General features: G+C 54.7%; 2 protein-coding genes across 2 annotated transcripts in view; both read right to left on the bottom strand.

The window, feature by feature from the left end:
- Window positions 1-5,431: 5,431 nt before the first annotated feature.
- LOC103601572 (B-cell lymphoma 3 protein-like) lies at window positions 5,432-7,609 on the bottom strand. Its single transcript, XM_008586005.1, has 5 exons — window positions 7,539-7,609; window positions 6,790-6,898; window positions 6,164-6,368; window positions 5,968-6,056; window positions 5,432-5,761 (listed from the first exon to the last, which is right to left on the bottom strand). The coding sequence occupies exons 1-5, from the start codon at window positions 7,607-7,609 to the stop codon at window positions 5,636-5,638; spliced, it is 600 nt and encodes a 199-aa protein (XP_008584227.1). The 3' UTR covers window positions 5,432-5,635.
- Window positions 7,610-9,005: 1,396 nt separating this feature from the next.
- BCL3 (B-cell CLL/lymphoma 3) overlaps window positions 9,006-14,049 on the bottom strand; it is a 10,431-nt gene continuing 5,387 nt past the window's right edge. The window contains exons 3-9 of the mRNA XM_008585997.1: window positions 12,062-12,170; window positions 11,436-11,640; window positions 11,240-11,328; window positions 10,956-11,033; window positions 10,180-10,347; window positions 9,754-9,871; window positions 9,006-9,619 (exon numbers count right to left, since the gene is read on the bottom strand). Of these exons, the coding sequence (XP_008584219.1) occupies window positions 9,432-9,619; window positions 9,754-9,871; window positions 10,180-10,347; window positions 10,956-11,033; window positions 11,240-11,328; window positions 11,436-11,640; window positions 12,062-12,170 (955 nt within the window). The 3' untranslated portion in view covers window positions 9,006-9,431. The remainder of the gene's footprint in view (window positions 9,620-9,753; window positions 9,872-10,179; window positions 10,348-10,955; window positions 11,034-11,239; window positions 11,329-11,435; window positions 11,641-12,061; window positions 12,171-14,049) is intronic.

The raw sequence follows: 14,049 nt of genomic DNA, 5'->3' as shown, positions 1-14,049 counted from the left end.
GTGCAGCCTATATTCAAGTTGCCAGTTGTCCCCAAACTGTCCCTTATAGAAAAATTTTTTTTTCCAGTCTGGGATCTAATCCAGGATTACGCATTGCATTTAGTTCTCAGATCTCTTCAGTTTCCTTCAGTCTGGTACAGTCCCTCAACCTTTCTTTGTGTTTCATGAAATTGACATTTTTGCAGGTTACGGGCCAATTCTTTTGTAAGGTGTTCCCTTGATTTGGGTTTGTCTGATGTTTCCTTGTGACTGGATTCTGTGTCAGGAATATTATAGAAGTGCTGCTGTGTCCTTCTTGGTGCATGATATCAGGAGGCACATGATGTTGGTTGTTGCATCATTGGTGATGAATTTAATTTGATCACTTGGTTATGGTGCATCATGAAATCCAGACCTGTAGACTCACCAGATTAGTCTTTTCTCTCTCTGGGTCTCAGTTTCCCTTTCTGTAAAGTGGAGGTTTGATTTACATTAGGGTCTGCAAACACTCCTAAAGAGCATATATGTTCTGTTTAACTCTCATGTTTTTAAAATCGTTTTTTGGAATGTCACCAGCATTTAGGATTTGGCAGATTTTATGCACACTTCTGGAAGAGATGTTCTCTGAGTGTCTGGGTTTACCTAGGGTGCTAAGAACAAGTGAAACTTTGCAACAGGGGCTGGGGCCTCCTGAAGAATGGATTGAAGGTATGACTTCTGGAGCTGACCCTGGAAGGCTAGGACTGTCACTGATGAGGAGTCTTGGTGGTTGAGGGGTGAGTGTTTAATTCCATGAGAGCTGGGGGGCTGGAGACCCCGTATAGGGACCCCTCACCCCTGCCTTTCTCCAGGGGAAGTGGGAAGAATGTGGAAGGACACGTGCCCAGTCCCAAGGTCTGGGAGGCTGAGAGGGGATTTCCACGTGTGGAGAAGCCAGACCCTTTACTTTAGAGAAGTAACTTACCAAGGTCATTGCTGGGTTCAGCTCTCAAACTCAGAGACAGTTTCTCACACACAAAGAGGCACATCACCCACAGCCAGTACCCAACAGACACAAGATGACTCCCAGCACACACTGCAGGCTGATGACGGGCCATGTCCTGTGCTAAGTGCCTGACACCACACCCTCATTAAATCTTCATCAACCCATCGACCTTGAGAAGTGGATATTATTCCCATTTTACAAATGAGGAAACTAAGGGTCAGGGTGGCAAAATCACTTTGCCCAGGGTCATGCAGTCATTTTGTGGTAGAGCCCTTGTGTGACAGATAACACTTGTCCCTTAATAACCATTCTCTCCTCTTTTTTTTTTCTTTTTTCTCTTCCCAGTGGTTGGAATGTGGATGTGATGGTGGGAGCTGGAGCAGCTGCCTTGGACCACATGGTGGAAGTGTGAGGTGAGGGCAGCAAAACAACAAGGTACAAGTAGCTACTATTCTAGCCCTGGGTGTTAAGTGGACCTTTACATGAGAGAAAAATTGGCTTCCTTCGTATTTAAGCTACTATATTTTTAAATCTTTGTTACAACGAGGAATAAAAAAATTCAGCTAATACACACATATAGACTAGGACCTCACTATCCTAATTTTCCACCAAGACAAAGAATGGGTCCTGTCACCTCTATTTTCTGCCCCCCATCCTCAAAACCAATTCTCAGATGATAACAGCAATCCCCATTGATCAAGTTCTTGCTCGGCACCATGGCCTGTAATGAGCACTGCACGTGTTTAATCCTCACAGCAACCCTGTGAGGTGCACACTGTTATTGTGTCCTCATTTTTACAGACGAGGAAACTGGGGCTCAGGACCATGAAGTCACTTGACCAAGGTCACACAGCCAGGAAATGGAAGTGCAGGACTCAAACTCATTTCTGACTCCAGGGTCTGTGCTCCCAATGACATGTAAACCTGTTATCCTACATCTTTTCCAGTAGTGCACACCTGTGCATATGCATACACCTCTGCATGCACTTAGAATGCTAGACACAGCCACACCCAACTCACCCACGAGGCAAGAGAGCCCAGAGATTATGAGCATATGGGCTTTGGAAGTGGCAGATCTGGGTTTGGCAAGCTACTTGCTCTCTCCGAGCCTCAGTGTTCTCATCTGGAACATGGGGCCATCATGATCAATAAATGATGCTATTTGTGTGTCTGTCCGTACAAATTGGCCACACTGTGTGACACAGGACCAGAGTCAGCCACAAAGAATCACAGACACCATAATGCAGGGGGGAATGGGTGAGGGGTCACTCATTCTGACATCACTTCCCAAGGGTCTCTTCCGCGCCCGGCAGTGCACTGGCCTCTGCGAACAGGGCTGCAGTGAGGGAGGCCAGAGCTCGTGGTTTTCTGGAGTGAGTTATTGCAGATGACATTACATGCATTGCAGGACTATCACATGGGATGTTCTCACACACAGCTGCTTGCAGAGCCCAACAGTCTGTAGTGGGTTGAATGGTGACTCCCTTCCCCAAAAGATACATGTACCCTGGAACCTGTGCATATGACCTTATTTGGACAAAGGGTCTTTGCAGATGCAGCTAAGCTAAAGATCTCAAGTTGAGATCATCCTTACTTATCTGGGTGGGCCCTAAATCCAATGACAAGTGTCCTTATAAGAGACGGAAGAGAAAAATACACAGAGAGGGCCAAGTGAAGAAAGAGGCAGAGACTGGAGTGAGGTAGCCACAAGCCAAGGAATGCCTGGAGCTACCAAGAGCTGGAAGAGGCAGGGAAAGATCTTCCTCTAGAGCTGTGGAGGGAGCACAGCCCTGCCCACCTTGATTTCAGACTTCCGGCCTCCAGAACTATGAGAGAATAAATTTCCATTGTTTTTTTTTTTGTTTTTTTTTTTTGTCTTTTGTCTTTTTTCCGTGTCCGGCAACGGATCGCAACCCTCAGTGTTGCCCCCGTACCGGACCGGGACCGGCCACGGGATCGCAACCCTCGGTGTTGCTCCCGCACCTCGCTCAGCCAGTGAGCGGGAACCGGTCTGTATGTGGGATCCGAACCCTCGGGCGGGAGCGCCGCCGCTCTTCCCAAGTGGCGCACTATTCAGTGCGCCACCGGGCCGGCCCAAAATTTCCATTGTTTTAAGCCACCTATTTGTGGCTATTTGTTACAGCCGCCAAAGGAAACTAATATACCCTCCAAATTAGGCAGCTGTAGGGACACCACAGTGCAGAGGAAGATTCAGAAACACTGATATGTGGTCACAAACACACACAGAGACACATGGCCATGCCAGCAGGAGGGCCAGGTGCACACGCATCACCCAGTCAGAGCTCACGCAGGAGTGTGTGTGCAGGGATGTGTAGCATGCACACATACACACACACAGAGCTATTCACGCACCCCAACAGTGTCACTTGGGAAGATGTTAAGGCAGTTGACCCCACAGATACAACCACATATTGTGGAGTCATGGTACCTAAGTGTTCACAATCACCAAGACCTCAAGGCCCAGGGAGGTCCCCACACGTTTAGAAAAACAATACTCATCATCACTCAGATACATAGAAACACAGGGTGACTTATGAAGACCAATAGAATGGGACCACGGTCACCAGCTTCTCCCGCAGGATACCCCTTTTGTCAGGCTGGAGGCAGTGGGAACTGACTGAAGTTCCAGCTTGTCCCTACTCTTCTGCCACTAAATATACACCTTTCCCTCCCGAACATGGTCAGATCCCTGTTCCAAAGCCCTTATTCGTATACCTTCTCGTAGTGCTGCTTCTTTGATTGTGGCTGACTGAATACAGGCTCCCCAAATATCTAAATCCTAACCTCTGGAATTCACGAATATTACCTTACATGCCAAAGGGACTTTGCAGATGTGATGGAGTTAAGGATCTTGAGATGGGGAAATGATCTTGGATTACCTGGGTGGGTCCAATGTAATCATGGGAGTCCTCATGAGGGGGAGGCAGGATATCAGAGCAAGAGATGTGAAAATGGAGGCGAGAGTTTGGAGTGATACAAGGAGGGGGTCACAAGCCAAGGAATGTGGCACCTTCTAGAGCTGGAAAAATCAAGGGAACCTCCCCTGCTTACACCTTGACTTGGGCCCAGTGAAACAGATCTTGGACTTCTGACCTCCAGTACTCTAAGAGAATAAATTTTGTTGTTTTAAGCCACTGAATTTGTGGTGATTTGTTACAGTGGCAGCAGGAAACTAATACAAACCCCAACTGATACACAGAAACACTCTGAAAAAGCATACGTGCACCCCTAAACACTCTGAAAAAGCATACGTACACACTTGTGGGGCACAGCTGCAGTAATAAAACCATTCGTATGCATAGATTCATCCATATGCATGGACAAATACAGACAAATACAGTCAAAACACAGACATCGTCTCCAGGGGTGGGGGTGGGGCAGCTGTGGAGCCACTGAGTAGAATGCGACAGACCACGTGAGGCAGTCTCACAGAAACAGTCACATGATGACGCCTGGTCTCAATGGAACACTCACAAACAATACACACACAGACACCCAGACACGATCAGAACTGTAGTCAGCTGTGCGTTACCACAGGGACCCACAAACTGCAGAACCCCTCAGAAACACACCCAGGGTCACTATGGAATCCAACAGGATTCTCTGGGAAGATGACACACACCACATCCTCCCCAGAAACAATGACACAGTGACACAATGATGGCAACTTTCACAAACACACCAGAAGTCCCAGAGTCACACACACGATTATAAGTCCAAGACTCACAAAGTCACTTACGGAGTCAGCTGAACACAGCGTACAGGTGTGTGTACACACAAACACACTTCCTCCAGACCTCATGAAAGAGGCCCAGCCAAGCAAGGAATATGGTACAAAAATAGTTTATTACAAAAGAAATTCAACCAAAATGCCTAATAATTTACACTGCTATTAGTGCCCACCTATGGCCCATCTCTCCCCTCCTCACCCATCTGGGTAGAGGGTAGAAGGGAGTGGTTGTTCCCTGGTTCCACAAGCTCTGGGAGAAGAGAAGGAAACGAGCACGTGCATGGAACTCCAGACAAGGGACCGATGCCTGAGAATGACGGGTGGGAGTTCTGGGCAGGAGACGAGAGGGGATATCTGTGTTCAGAAGATGGGGTTTATGGGAAGGTGCAGGGTCCCCACCGGGCCGCGCCGGGCCTAGTCGGGGGCCAGGGAAGGGCGGGGTCGGAGGACAGGGGGTGGGGGCCCGCGACGGTGGCCAGAACCTCGGGCGGGACCAGATCAGGGTGCAGTCCTAGGAGGCTGGAAGCTAGAACCGAGGGCAGGTCACAGCGGGATTGGGGTGGCGGCGCTGAGTCAACCGGAGCCAGACACGGCGGCCCAGGCCCAAGGAGGGGCGGAGTGGGAGGAGGGAAGGGTCCAGGATCTGACCCAGATCGTAGATGGAGTCGGGACTGAAGGACAGCGCGGGGACAGGGCGACAGCCGGAAGGCGGGGCCATCAAGACCATCGCAGGGAGGGACCCAGGCCACTGAGGGGGCAGAGGAATGGGTGACGGCCCGGGACAAGTTTGCAGCCAGGGGAGTGAAGTCAGAGAGGTGAAGAACAAGACCGAGAAGGAAGGTCAGAGTTGGAAGTGGAGGAAGAGCCGGAGCCAGAGCTGGAAGGCAAGGCCGGCGCCAGGGGCGGGGACGGCAGCAGAGCTAGGGACAGAGGAGGGGGTGGGCGACAGGCCGGGGCGGGGCACCCACCTGCAGCAGTAGCTGCACCATGCTCAGGCTGTTGTTTTCCACGGCATGGATGAGCGGAGAGCGGCCGCTCTTAATGTCCTGCGGCAGGGAAGGGAGGCCTTTGAGTCTTGCCAAGCTCGGGCCGAGTGCCGGCGGTCCGCCTCCCGTCCGCTGGTCCGACCTCCATCGCTCTCGATACTTCGACCCCACCCGACCCGGGCGCTCTCCCACGCCAGCTCCACCCCTGGCCACGCCTCCTGCTTGGTCCGGGCCCCGCCCCCTCCCGACTCCAGGCGCCTGCTCACCACGGCGTCGATGTCCGCCCCACGCTCCAGCAAGAGCAGCACGGCTTCGTGGCACTCGGTGTTCACGGCCACGTGGAGGGCGGTGAGCCCTGAGAGAGGGGACGGCTCAGTCAAACATAGGCCTGGGGCTTTGCAGCCCCCTATGGACCCCAGATCCGGCAGGACAGTCCCACCCTGCCCCGTGGTAGGTACGCACCGTCGTAATTGCGGGCCTCCAGGTCCACCGTGCCCGGGGCCGCGCTGTCCAGCAGGGCACGCAGGCAGCTGGGGCTGCGGTGCTCACACGCCAGGTGGGCCGCCGTCTGGCCATGGCGGTCCAGTGCCATAGGGCTGGCGCCAGCCATCACCAAGAGCCGGACCACGGACGGCAATGTGGTGATCACAGCCAGGTGGAGTGGTGTCTGGGGAACAGCGACTGTGAGGCACCTGTGCCCTGCCCTGCATGCCAGTCTTGCCTTCCTCAGCTATTCTGAATCCTGACTCCCAGTGTAGCCTTACCCAGGAATGGAAACTTGGGGCTTCTCCCTTAGACTCAAGAGTCAGACCCCCTGCTCTTCCTCCCTTCCGCTTTCCCCAGGGCCTGGATTCTTGGGCCCCAGTCTCCTCCTCCCTCACCTAAGAGGCTAGGTCCTTAGGCCCCCTCCCTGGCAGGAGCAAAGAGTCCAAGGCCCCAGGGCCCTTGCCCAGGAACCAGGAGTCTGGATCACCTCCCTGCTTAGCCCCAAGACTCTAAGCCCCCATCACCTCCTTCCTCAGACCCAGGATTCCAGACCCCCAGTCGTCTCCTCCCTCAGACTGAGGAGTCTAGGCTCCTGGCCTCACCTGTCGTAGGTTGTTGTAGATATCTAGCTCCCGGCCCCCATGATGGAAGAGGTTGACAAGCCGATGCACTGCTGGCAGGTTACCCTGCACCACAGCAATATGGAGAGGCCTGGGGGCAGGGCGGGGGGAGAAATCACAGACATTACAGGCTGGTCACCTCTCACCTCCATGCTGTTGGCAGTGAAAACTCCAACTCCCTCTGTTGGATACTTTGGAAGTATCTCCAGAATCCGACCACTTCTCCCCACTCCCACTCCCTCCACCCCGGATGAGCCACCACTGGTTCCCTCCTGGACTATTATAGTCTCCTTCTTGCTGGCCTCCCTGCTTTCATCCCTGCCCAACTGTCTGTCCCCCACACAGCAGCCAGAGGGACCCTTTTAAAACCTAAGTCAGATCATGCTCCCACTCCCCAAGTCCTCNGCCGCTCTTCCCAAGTGGCGCACTATTCAGTGCGCCACCGGGCCGGCCCAAAATTTCCATTGTTTTAAGCCACCTATTTGTGGCTATTTGTTACAGCCGCCAAAGGAAACTAATATACCCTCCAAATTAGGCAGCTGTAGGGACACCACAGTGCAGAGGAAGATTCAGAAACACTGATATGTGGTCACAAACACACACAGAGACACATGGCCATGCCAGCAGGAGGGCCAGGTGCACACGCATCACCCAGTCAGAGCTCACGCAGGAGTGTGTGTGCAGGGATGTGTAGCATGCACACATACACACACACAGAGCTATTCACGCACCCCAACAGTGTCACTTGGGAAGATGTTAAGGCAGTTGACCCCACAGATACAACCACATATTGTGGAGTCATGGTACCTAAGTGTTCACAATCACCAAGACCTCAAGGCCCAGGGAGGTCCCCACACGTTTAGAAAAACAATACTCATCATCACTCAGATACATAGAAACACAGGGTGACTTATGAAGACCAATAGAATGGGACCACGGTCACCAGCTTCTCCCGCAGGATACCCCTTTTGTCAGGCTGGAGGCAGTGGGAACTGACTGAAGTTCCAGCTTGTCCCTACTCTTCTGCCACTAAATATACACCTTTCCCTCCCGATCATGGTCAGATCCCTGTTCCAAAGCCCTTATTCGTATACCTTCTCGTAGTGCTGCTTCTTTGATTGTGGCTGACTGAATACAGGCTCCCCAAATATCTAAATCCTAACCTCTGGAATTCACGAATATTACCTTACCTGCCAAAGGGACTTTGCAGATGTGATGGAGTTAAGGATCTTGAGATGGGGAAATGATCTTGGATTACCTGGGTGGGTCCAATGTAATCATGGGAGTCCTCATGAGGGGGAGGCAGGATATCAGAGCAAGAGATGTGAAAATGGAGGCGAGAGTTTGGAGTGATACAAGGAGGGGGTCACAAGCCAAGGAATGTGGCACCTTCTAGAGCTGGAAAAATCAAGGGAACCTCCCCTGCTTACACCTTGACTTGGGCCCAGTGAAACAGATCTTGGACTTCTGACCTCCAGTACTCTAAGAGAATAAATTTTGTTGTTTTAAGCCACTGAATTTGTGGTGATTTGTTACAGTGGCAGCAGGAAACTAATACAAACCCCAACTGATACACAGAAACACTCTGAAAAAGCATACGTGCACCCCTAAACACTCTGAAAAAGCATACGTACACACTTGTGGGGCACAGCTGCAGTAATAAAACCATTCGTATGCATAGATTCATCCATATGCATGGACAAATACAGACAAATACAGTCAAAACACAGACATCGTCTCCAGGGGTGGGGGTGGGGCAGCTGTGGAGCCACTGAGTAGAATGCGACAGTGTTAGTCTCACAGAAACAGTCACACGATGACGCCTGGTCTCAATGGAACACTCACAAACAATACACACACAGACACCCAGACACGATCGGAACTGTAGTCAGCTGTGCGTTACCACAGGGACCCACAAACTGCAGAACCCCTCAGAAACACACCCAGGGTCACTATGGAATCCAACAGGATTCTCTGGGAAGATGACACACACCACATCCTCCCCAGAAACAATGACACAGTGACACAATGATGGCAACTTTCACAAACACACCAGAAGTCCCAGAGTCACACACACGATTATAAGTCCAAGACTCACAAAGTCACTTACGGAGTCAGCTGAACACAGCGTACAGGTGTGTGTACACACAAACACACTTCCTCCAGACCTCATGGAAGAGGCCCAGCCAAGCAAGGAATATGGTACAAAAATAGTTTATTACAAAAGAAATTCAACCAAAATGCCTAATAATTTACACTGCTATTAGTGCCCACCTATGGCCCATCTCTCCCCTCCTCACCCATCTGGGTAGAGGGTAGAAGGGAGTGGTTGTTCCCTGGTTCCACAAGCTCTGGGAGAAGAGAAGGAAACGAGCACGTGCATGGAACTCCAGACAAGGGACCGATGCCTGAGAATGACGGGTGGGAGTTCTGGGCAGGAGACGAGAGGGGATATCTGTGTTCAGAAGATGGGGTTTATGGGAAGGTGCAGGTGCTTCTGTGCAAATCCTGGTCCCGAAGATGGGGGGGGGCAGAGTGAGATCTTCACAGTTTTCAAAAGAGTGGACCCCCACAGGGCAGGGAGGCCCCTCCTCATGAGTCCGAGATCTGCCCCCCCATCCCTCTCAGCTGCCTCCTGGAGCTGGGGAGGGGGGCACTGGCCGGCCAGGGCCTCGGAGGACCCCGGCAAAGGGCAGGAAGGCAGGTGGAGATGAAGGAGGCAGGAAGAAATTGGGGGGAGCCATGGGGAATCCAGGGGGCTCCTTGGGGGGAGACTGGGAGGGCGAGGAGGATGGCGACGCAGAAAGAAGACCTGTGGAGGGGAGAGAGAGGAGGAGAGGGCAGTGAGAGGCTAGACCCCGAGAGAGGGGTGGGGCCGGCTCCTGGGTTCTGAGGGGCGAGGGGCGAGCCGGCAGGAGGGCTGGAGGCGGGGAGCGGGCTTCTCACCATTGGAGCTGAGGCGGCTGCTACTCTCAGGGGAGGTGGTGGCGCTCCTGTCGGGGGACGGCTCCGGCTGTGATGTGGAGGTAGGCCGGGTGGCCTTCCCCCTCAGGATGTCGATGACCTGTGGGAAGATGGGCGGTCACCCCCAGGCCACACCTGCCCTCCTAGCCGTCCCTTCCTCTCTCTCCTTGTTCCCGGGATCTGTCAGCTGGGAACTGAGCATCACCTGTTTCCCAGTATGTGAAGGTGGACAAGTCACTTCCTTTCTGTGTGCCTCAGTCTCTCCTCATCTCTACCACTCACACCCGCGCCCCTGCACGCATTGGCACGGACTCACTCACACGCCCTCGCACACTCACTGTCACCTGCCCGCGGACACGTGTGCAAGGCTCCTACGCGCACGCGCTCCCCGCCCACGCGCGCACTCACCCGGCGGCTGCGCGCCACCATGAGTGGCGTGTCATTGTGGCAGTTCTTGAGGCCGCTGTCAGCGCCGCTGCGGACCAGCGTGCGCACGAGCGGGAGGAGCCCGCGGCCCGACGCCGAGTGCAGGGCCGAGCTGCCCGAGTACATCTGAGCGTTCACGTTGGCGCCGTGCTGCGGGGCGGGGACGCGCGGGTCAGAGGCGGTCCCCACCGGGCCGCGCCGGGCCTAGTCGGGGGCCAGGGAAGGGCGGGGTCGGAGGACAGGGGGTGGGGGCCCGCGACGGTGGCCAGAACCTCGGGCGGGACCAGATCAGGGTGCAGTCCTAGGAGGCTGGAAGCTAGAACCGAGGGCAGGTCACAGCGGGATTGGGGTGGCGGCGCTGAGTCAACCGGAGCCAGACACGGCGGCCCAGGCCCAAGGAGGGGCGGAGTGGGAGGAGGGAAGGGTCCAGGATCTGACCCAGATCGTAGATGGAGTCGGGACTGAAGGACAGCGCGGGGACAGGGCGACAGCCGGAAGGCGGGGCCATCAAGACCATCGCAGGGAGGGACCCAGGCCACTGAGGGGGCAGAGGAATGGGTGACGGCCCGGGACAAGTTTGCAGCCAGGGGAGTGAAGTCAGAGAGGTGAAGAACAAGACCGAGAAGGAAGGTCAGAGTTGGAAGTGGAGGAAGAGCCGGAGCCAGAGCTGGAAGGCAAGGCCGGCGCCAGGGGCGGGGACGGCAGCAGAGCTAGGGACAGAGGAGGGGGTGGGCGACAGGCCGGGGCGGGGCACCCACCTGCAGCAGTAGCTGCACCATGCTCAGGCTGTTGTTTTCCACGGCATGGATGAGCGGAGAGCGGCCGCTCTTAATGTCCTGCGGCAGGGAAGGGAGGCCTTTGAGTCTTGCCAAGCTCGGGCCGAGTGCCGGCGGTCCGCCTCCCGTCCGCTGGTCCGACCTCCATCGCTCTCGATACTTCGACCCCACCCGACCCGGGCGCTCTCCCACGCCAGCTCCACCCCTGGCCACGCCTCCTGCTTGGTCCGGGCCCCGCCCCCTCCCGACTCCAGGCGCCTGCTCACCACGGCGTCGATGTCCGCCCCACGCTCCAGCAAGAGCAGCACGGCTTCGTGGCACTCGGTGTTCACGGCCACGTGGAGGGCGGTGAGCCCTGAGAGAGGGGACGGCTCAGTCAAACATAGGCCTGGGGCTTTGCAGCCCCCTATGGACCCCAGATCCGGCAGGACAGTCCCACCCTGCCCCGTGGTAGGTACGCACCGTCGTAATTGCGGGCCTCCAGGTCCACCGTGCCCGGGGCCGCGCTGTCCAGCAGGGCACGCAGGCAGCTGGGGCTGCGGTGCTCACACGCCAGGTGGGCCGCCGTCTGGCCATGGCGGTCCAGTGCCATAGGGCTGGCGCCAGCCATCACCAAGAGCCGGACCACGGACGGCAATGTGGTGATCACAGCCAGGTGGAGTGGTGTCTGGGGAACAGCGACTGTGAGGCACCTGTGCCCTGCCCTGCATGCCAGTCTTGCCTTCCTCAGCTATTCTGAATCCTGACTCCCAGTGTAGCCTTACCCAGGAATGGAAACTTGGGGCTTCTCCCTTAGACTCAAGAGTCAGACCCCCTGCTCTTCCTCCCTTCCGCTTTCCCCAGGGCCTGGATTCTTGGGCCCCAGTCTCCTCCTCCCTCACCTAAGAGGCTAGGTCCTTAGGCCCCCTCCCTGGCAGGAGCAAAGAGTCCAAGGCCCCAGGGCCCTTGCCCAGGAACCAGGAGTCTGGATCACCTCCCTGCTTAGCCCCAAGACTCTAAGCCCCCATCACCTCCTTTCTCAGACCCAGGATTCCAGACCCCCAGTCGTCTCCTCCCTCAGACTGAGGAGTCTAGGCTCCTGGCCTCACCTGTCGTAGGTTGTTGTAGATATCTAGCTCCCGGCCCCCATGATGGAAGAGGTTGACAAGCCGATGCACTGCTGGCAGGTTACCCTGCACCACAGCAATATGGAGAGGCCTGGGGGCAGGGCGGGGGGAGAAATCACAGACATTACAGGCTGGTCACCTCTCACCTCCATGCTGTTGGCAGTGAAAACTCCAACTCCCTCTGTTGGATACTTTGGAAGTATCTCCAGAATCCGACCACTTCTCCCCACTCCCACTCCCTCCACCCCGGATGAGCCACCACTGGTTCCCTCCTGGACTATTATAGTCTCCTTCTTGCTGGCCTCCCTGCTTTCATCCCTGCCCAACTGTCTGTCCCCCACACAGCAGCCAGAGGGACCCTTTTAAAACCTAAGTCAGATCATGCTCCCACTCCCCAAGTCCTCACCACGGTCCAAAAGGCCCTGTGTGACCTTGCCTCCCCTCTTACCCTTTGACTCATCTCCTTCCACTTTCCATGCTGGCCTTCTTCCTACATTCCTCAGACTTACCAAGCACACACACCTCCCAGGGCCTTTGCACTGGCTGTTCCCTCTGCCTGGAACAGTCTTACTCAGATATCGGCAGGGCTCGTTCCCCTCATTCGGGCAGAGGCTAAAACGGTATGGCAGCTACTCTCTTTCCCTCCCTCTGCTTAATTTTCCTCCACATCATCACCTGACACATGGTATAGTTTACTTGTTTCCTGCCTGAATCTCCCCACCAGAATGTCAACTCCATCAGGCAGGGCATTTTGCCTGCTTCGTTCACTGCCCACTGCTGAGCAGGTGCTCCATGAACATGCATTGAATAGATGAATCCATCTCAGTGGTCACCCTGGCCATGCTTGAAGTTGGTGGCCATGTTCCCACCCCTCTCCGGCCACAGTTTTCTCATCTGTGAAATGAGTGGGGATGAACTAGATGCTACAAAGTCTCTACCAGTATATCAAGTTCAGCCTCCAACCCAAGAGATTTGGCTGATTATCTATGTGGGACAAAATCTTTGACTAAAAGGGAGGTGGGACAAACTGGGAAGGGGTCATTGTTCTGGATGCTGGACTGTGCAGCCCAGAACCCCCTTCTAGACTGAAGGACTCATTGCCCCAGCTTCTGGGAAGATTGTCAGCTTTCAGACAACCTCAGCTGAATACATTCACTTGCCCAAGGTCATGCCCCATGTGGATGGGGACAGCCACAATCTAATGGCATCCAGTGACTGGTCAATGCCAGCACAGAAGGCCTGGCCCCAACTCCGAATGCCACCCCAACCTCAACATTCCACATGGGACGCCTGAGGCCCTGTTGAGAAGACACAGCAGCTCAACTTCTCCCTCTGCTCAGACCTGTTTCCTTCATCCCACAGGTGTTGATCCATCTCCCCATAAACTCCCTGCTGGCTTCCCAGGGTTCCCAACCTAGAACAGCCATTTAGAGCTGAGGGATGTGCACAAGCATGCGTTTGCATGAGCTGGGGGACAGAGTTGAGGTGTTTGTATGTTGTACGTGGTTGCATGCACGTACACAGGCTGCATGACCTTTATTTAAAGTCCATTTATTAGAGCAACTGCTTTCTCACTGACCAGGGCCTTGCGAAGGCAGGTAATCAGTGCCTCTCCCAATTGTTGGAATGTGCATCCAGAATCCAGTTTAAACCAGCTTCCCAGGGGACTCTGATGGAAGTGCAGAAATCCTGGGACCTTTGGCGGCTGAGCGGGCCGGGGCTGCAAATTGGTCTGCAGTTCTTTCTAGCTGTGTGCAAGGGCAAGTCACGTGGCCTTGCAGAGCCTCAGTTTTCTCCTCTGTAATGTATAGCCCATAATAACGCCCACAAGCCAGGATGAGATTATGCAGGTGAATCGCTGAAACTGGATCCTAATCGTGAAAGCCAAATTTAAAAAGAAAATGTTGGAGGAAGGGCCAGAACTGGGCCAGGGCTCCCTAGGAAGGGACCCTTCCCCCCCCCCCCCCCCC

Source organism: Galeopterus variegatus, unplaced genomic scaffold (genome assembly GCF_000696425.1).
Source record: "Galeopterus variegatus unplaced genomic scaffold, G_variegatus-3.0.2 Scaffold3796, whole genome shotgun sequence".
Taxonomy (NCBI): domain Eukaryota; kingdom Metazoa; phylum Chordata; class Mammalia; order Dermoptera; family Cynocephalidae; genus Galeopterus; species Galeopterus variegatus.
The sequence above is the reverse complement of the archived record's forward strand: the minus strand, read 5'-3'. Positions and strand labels throughout refer to the sequence as shown.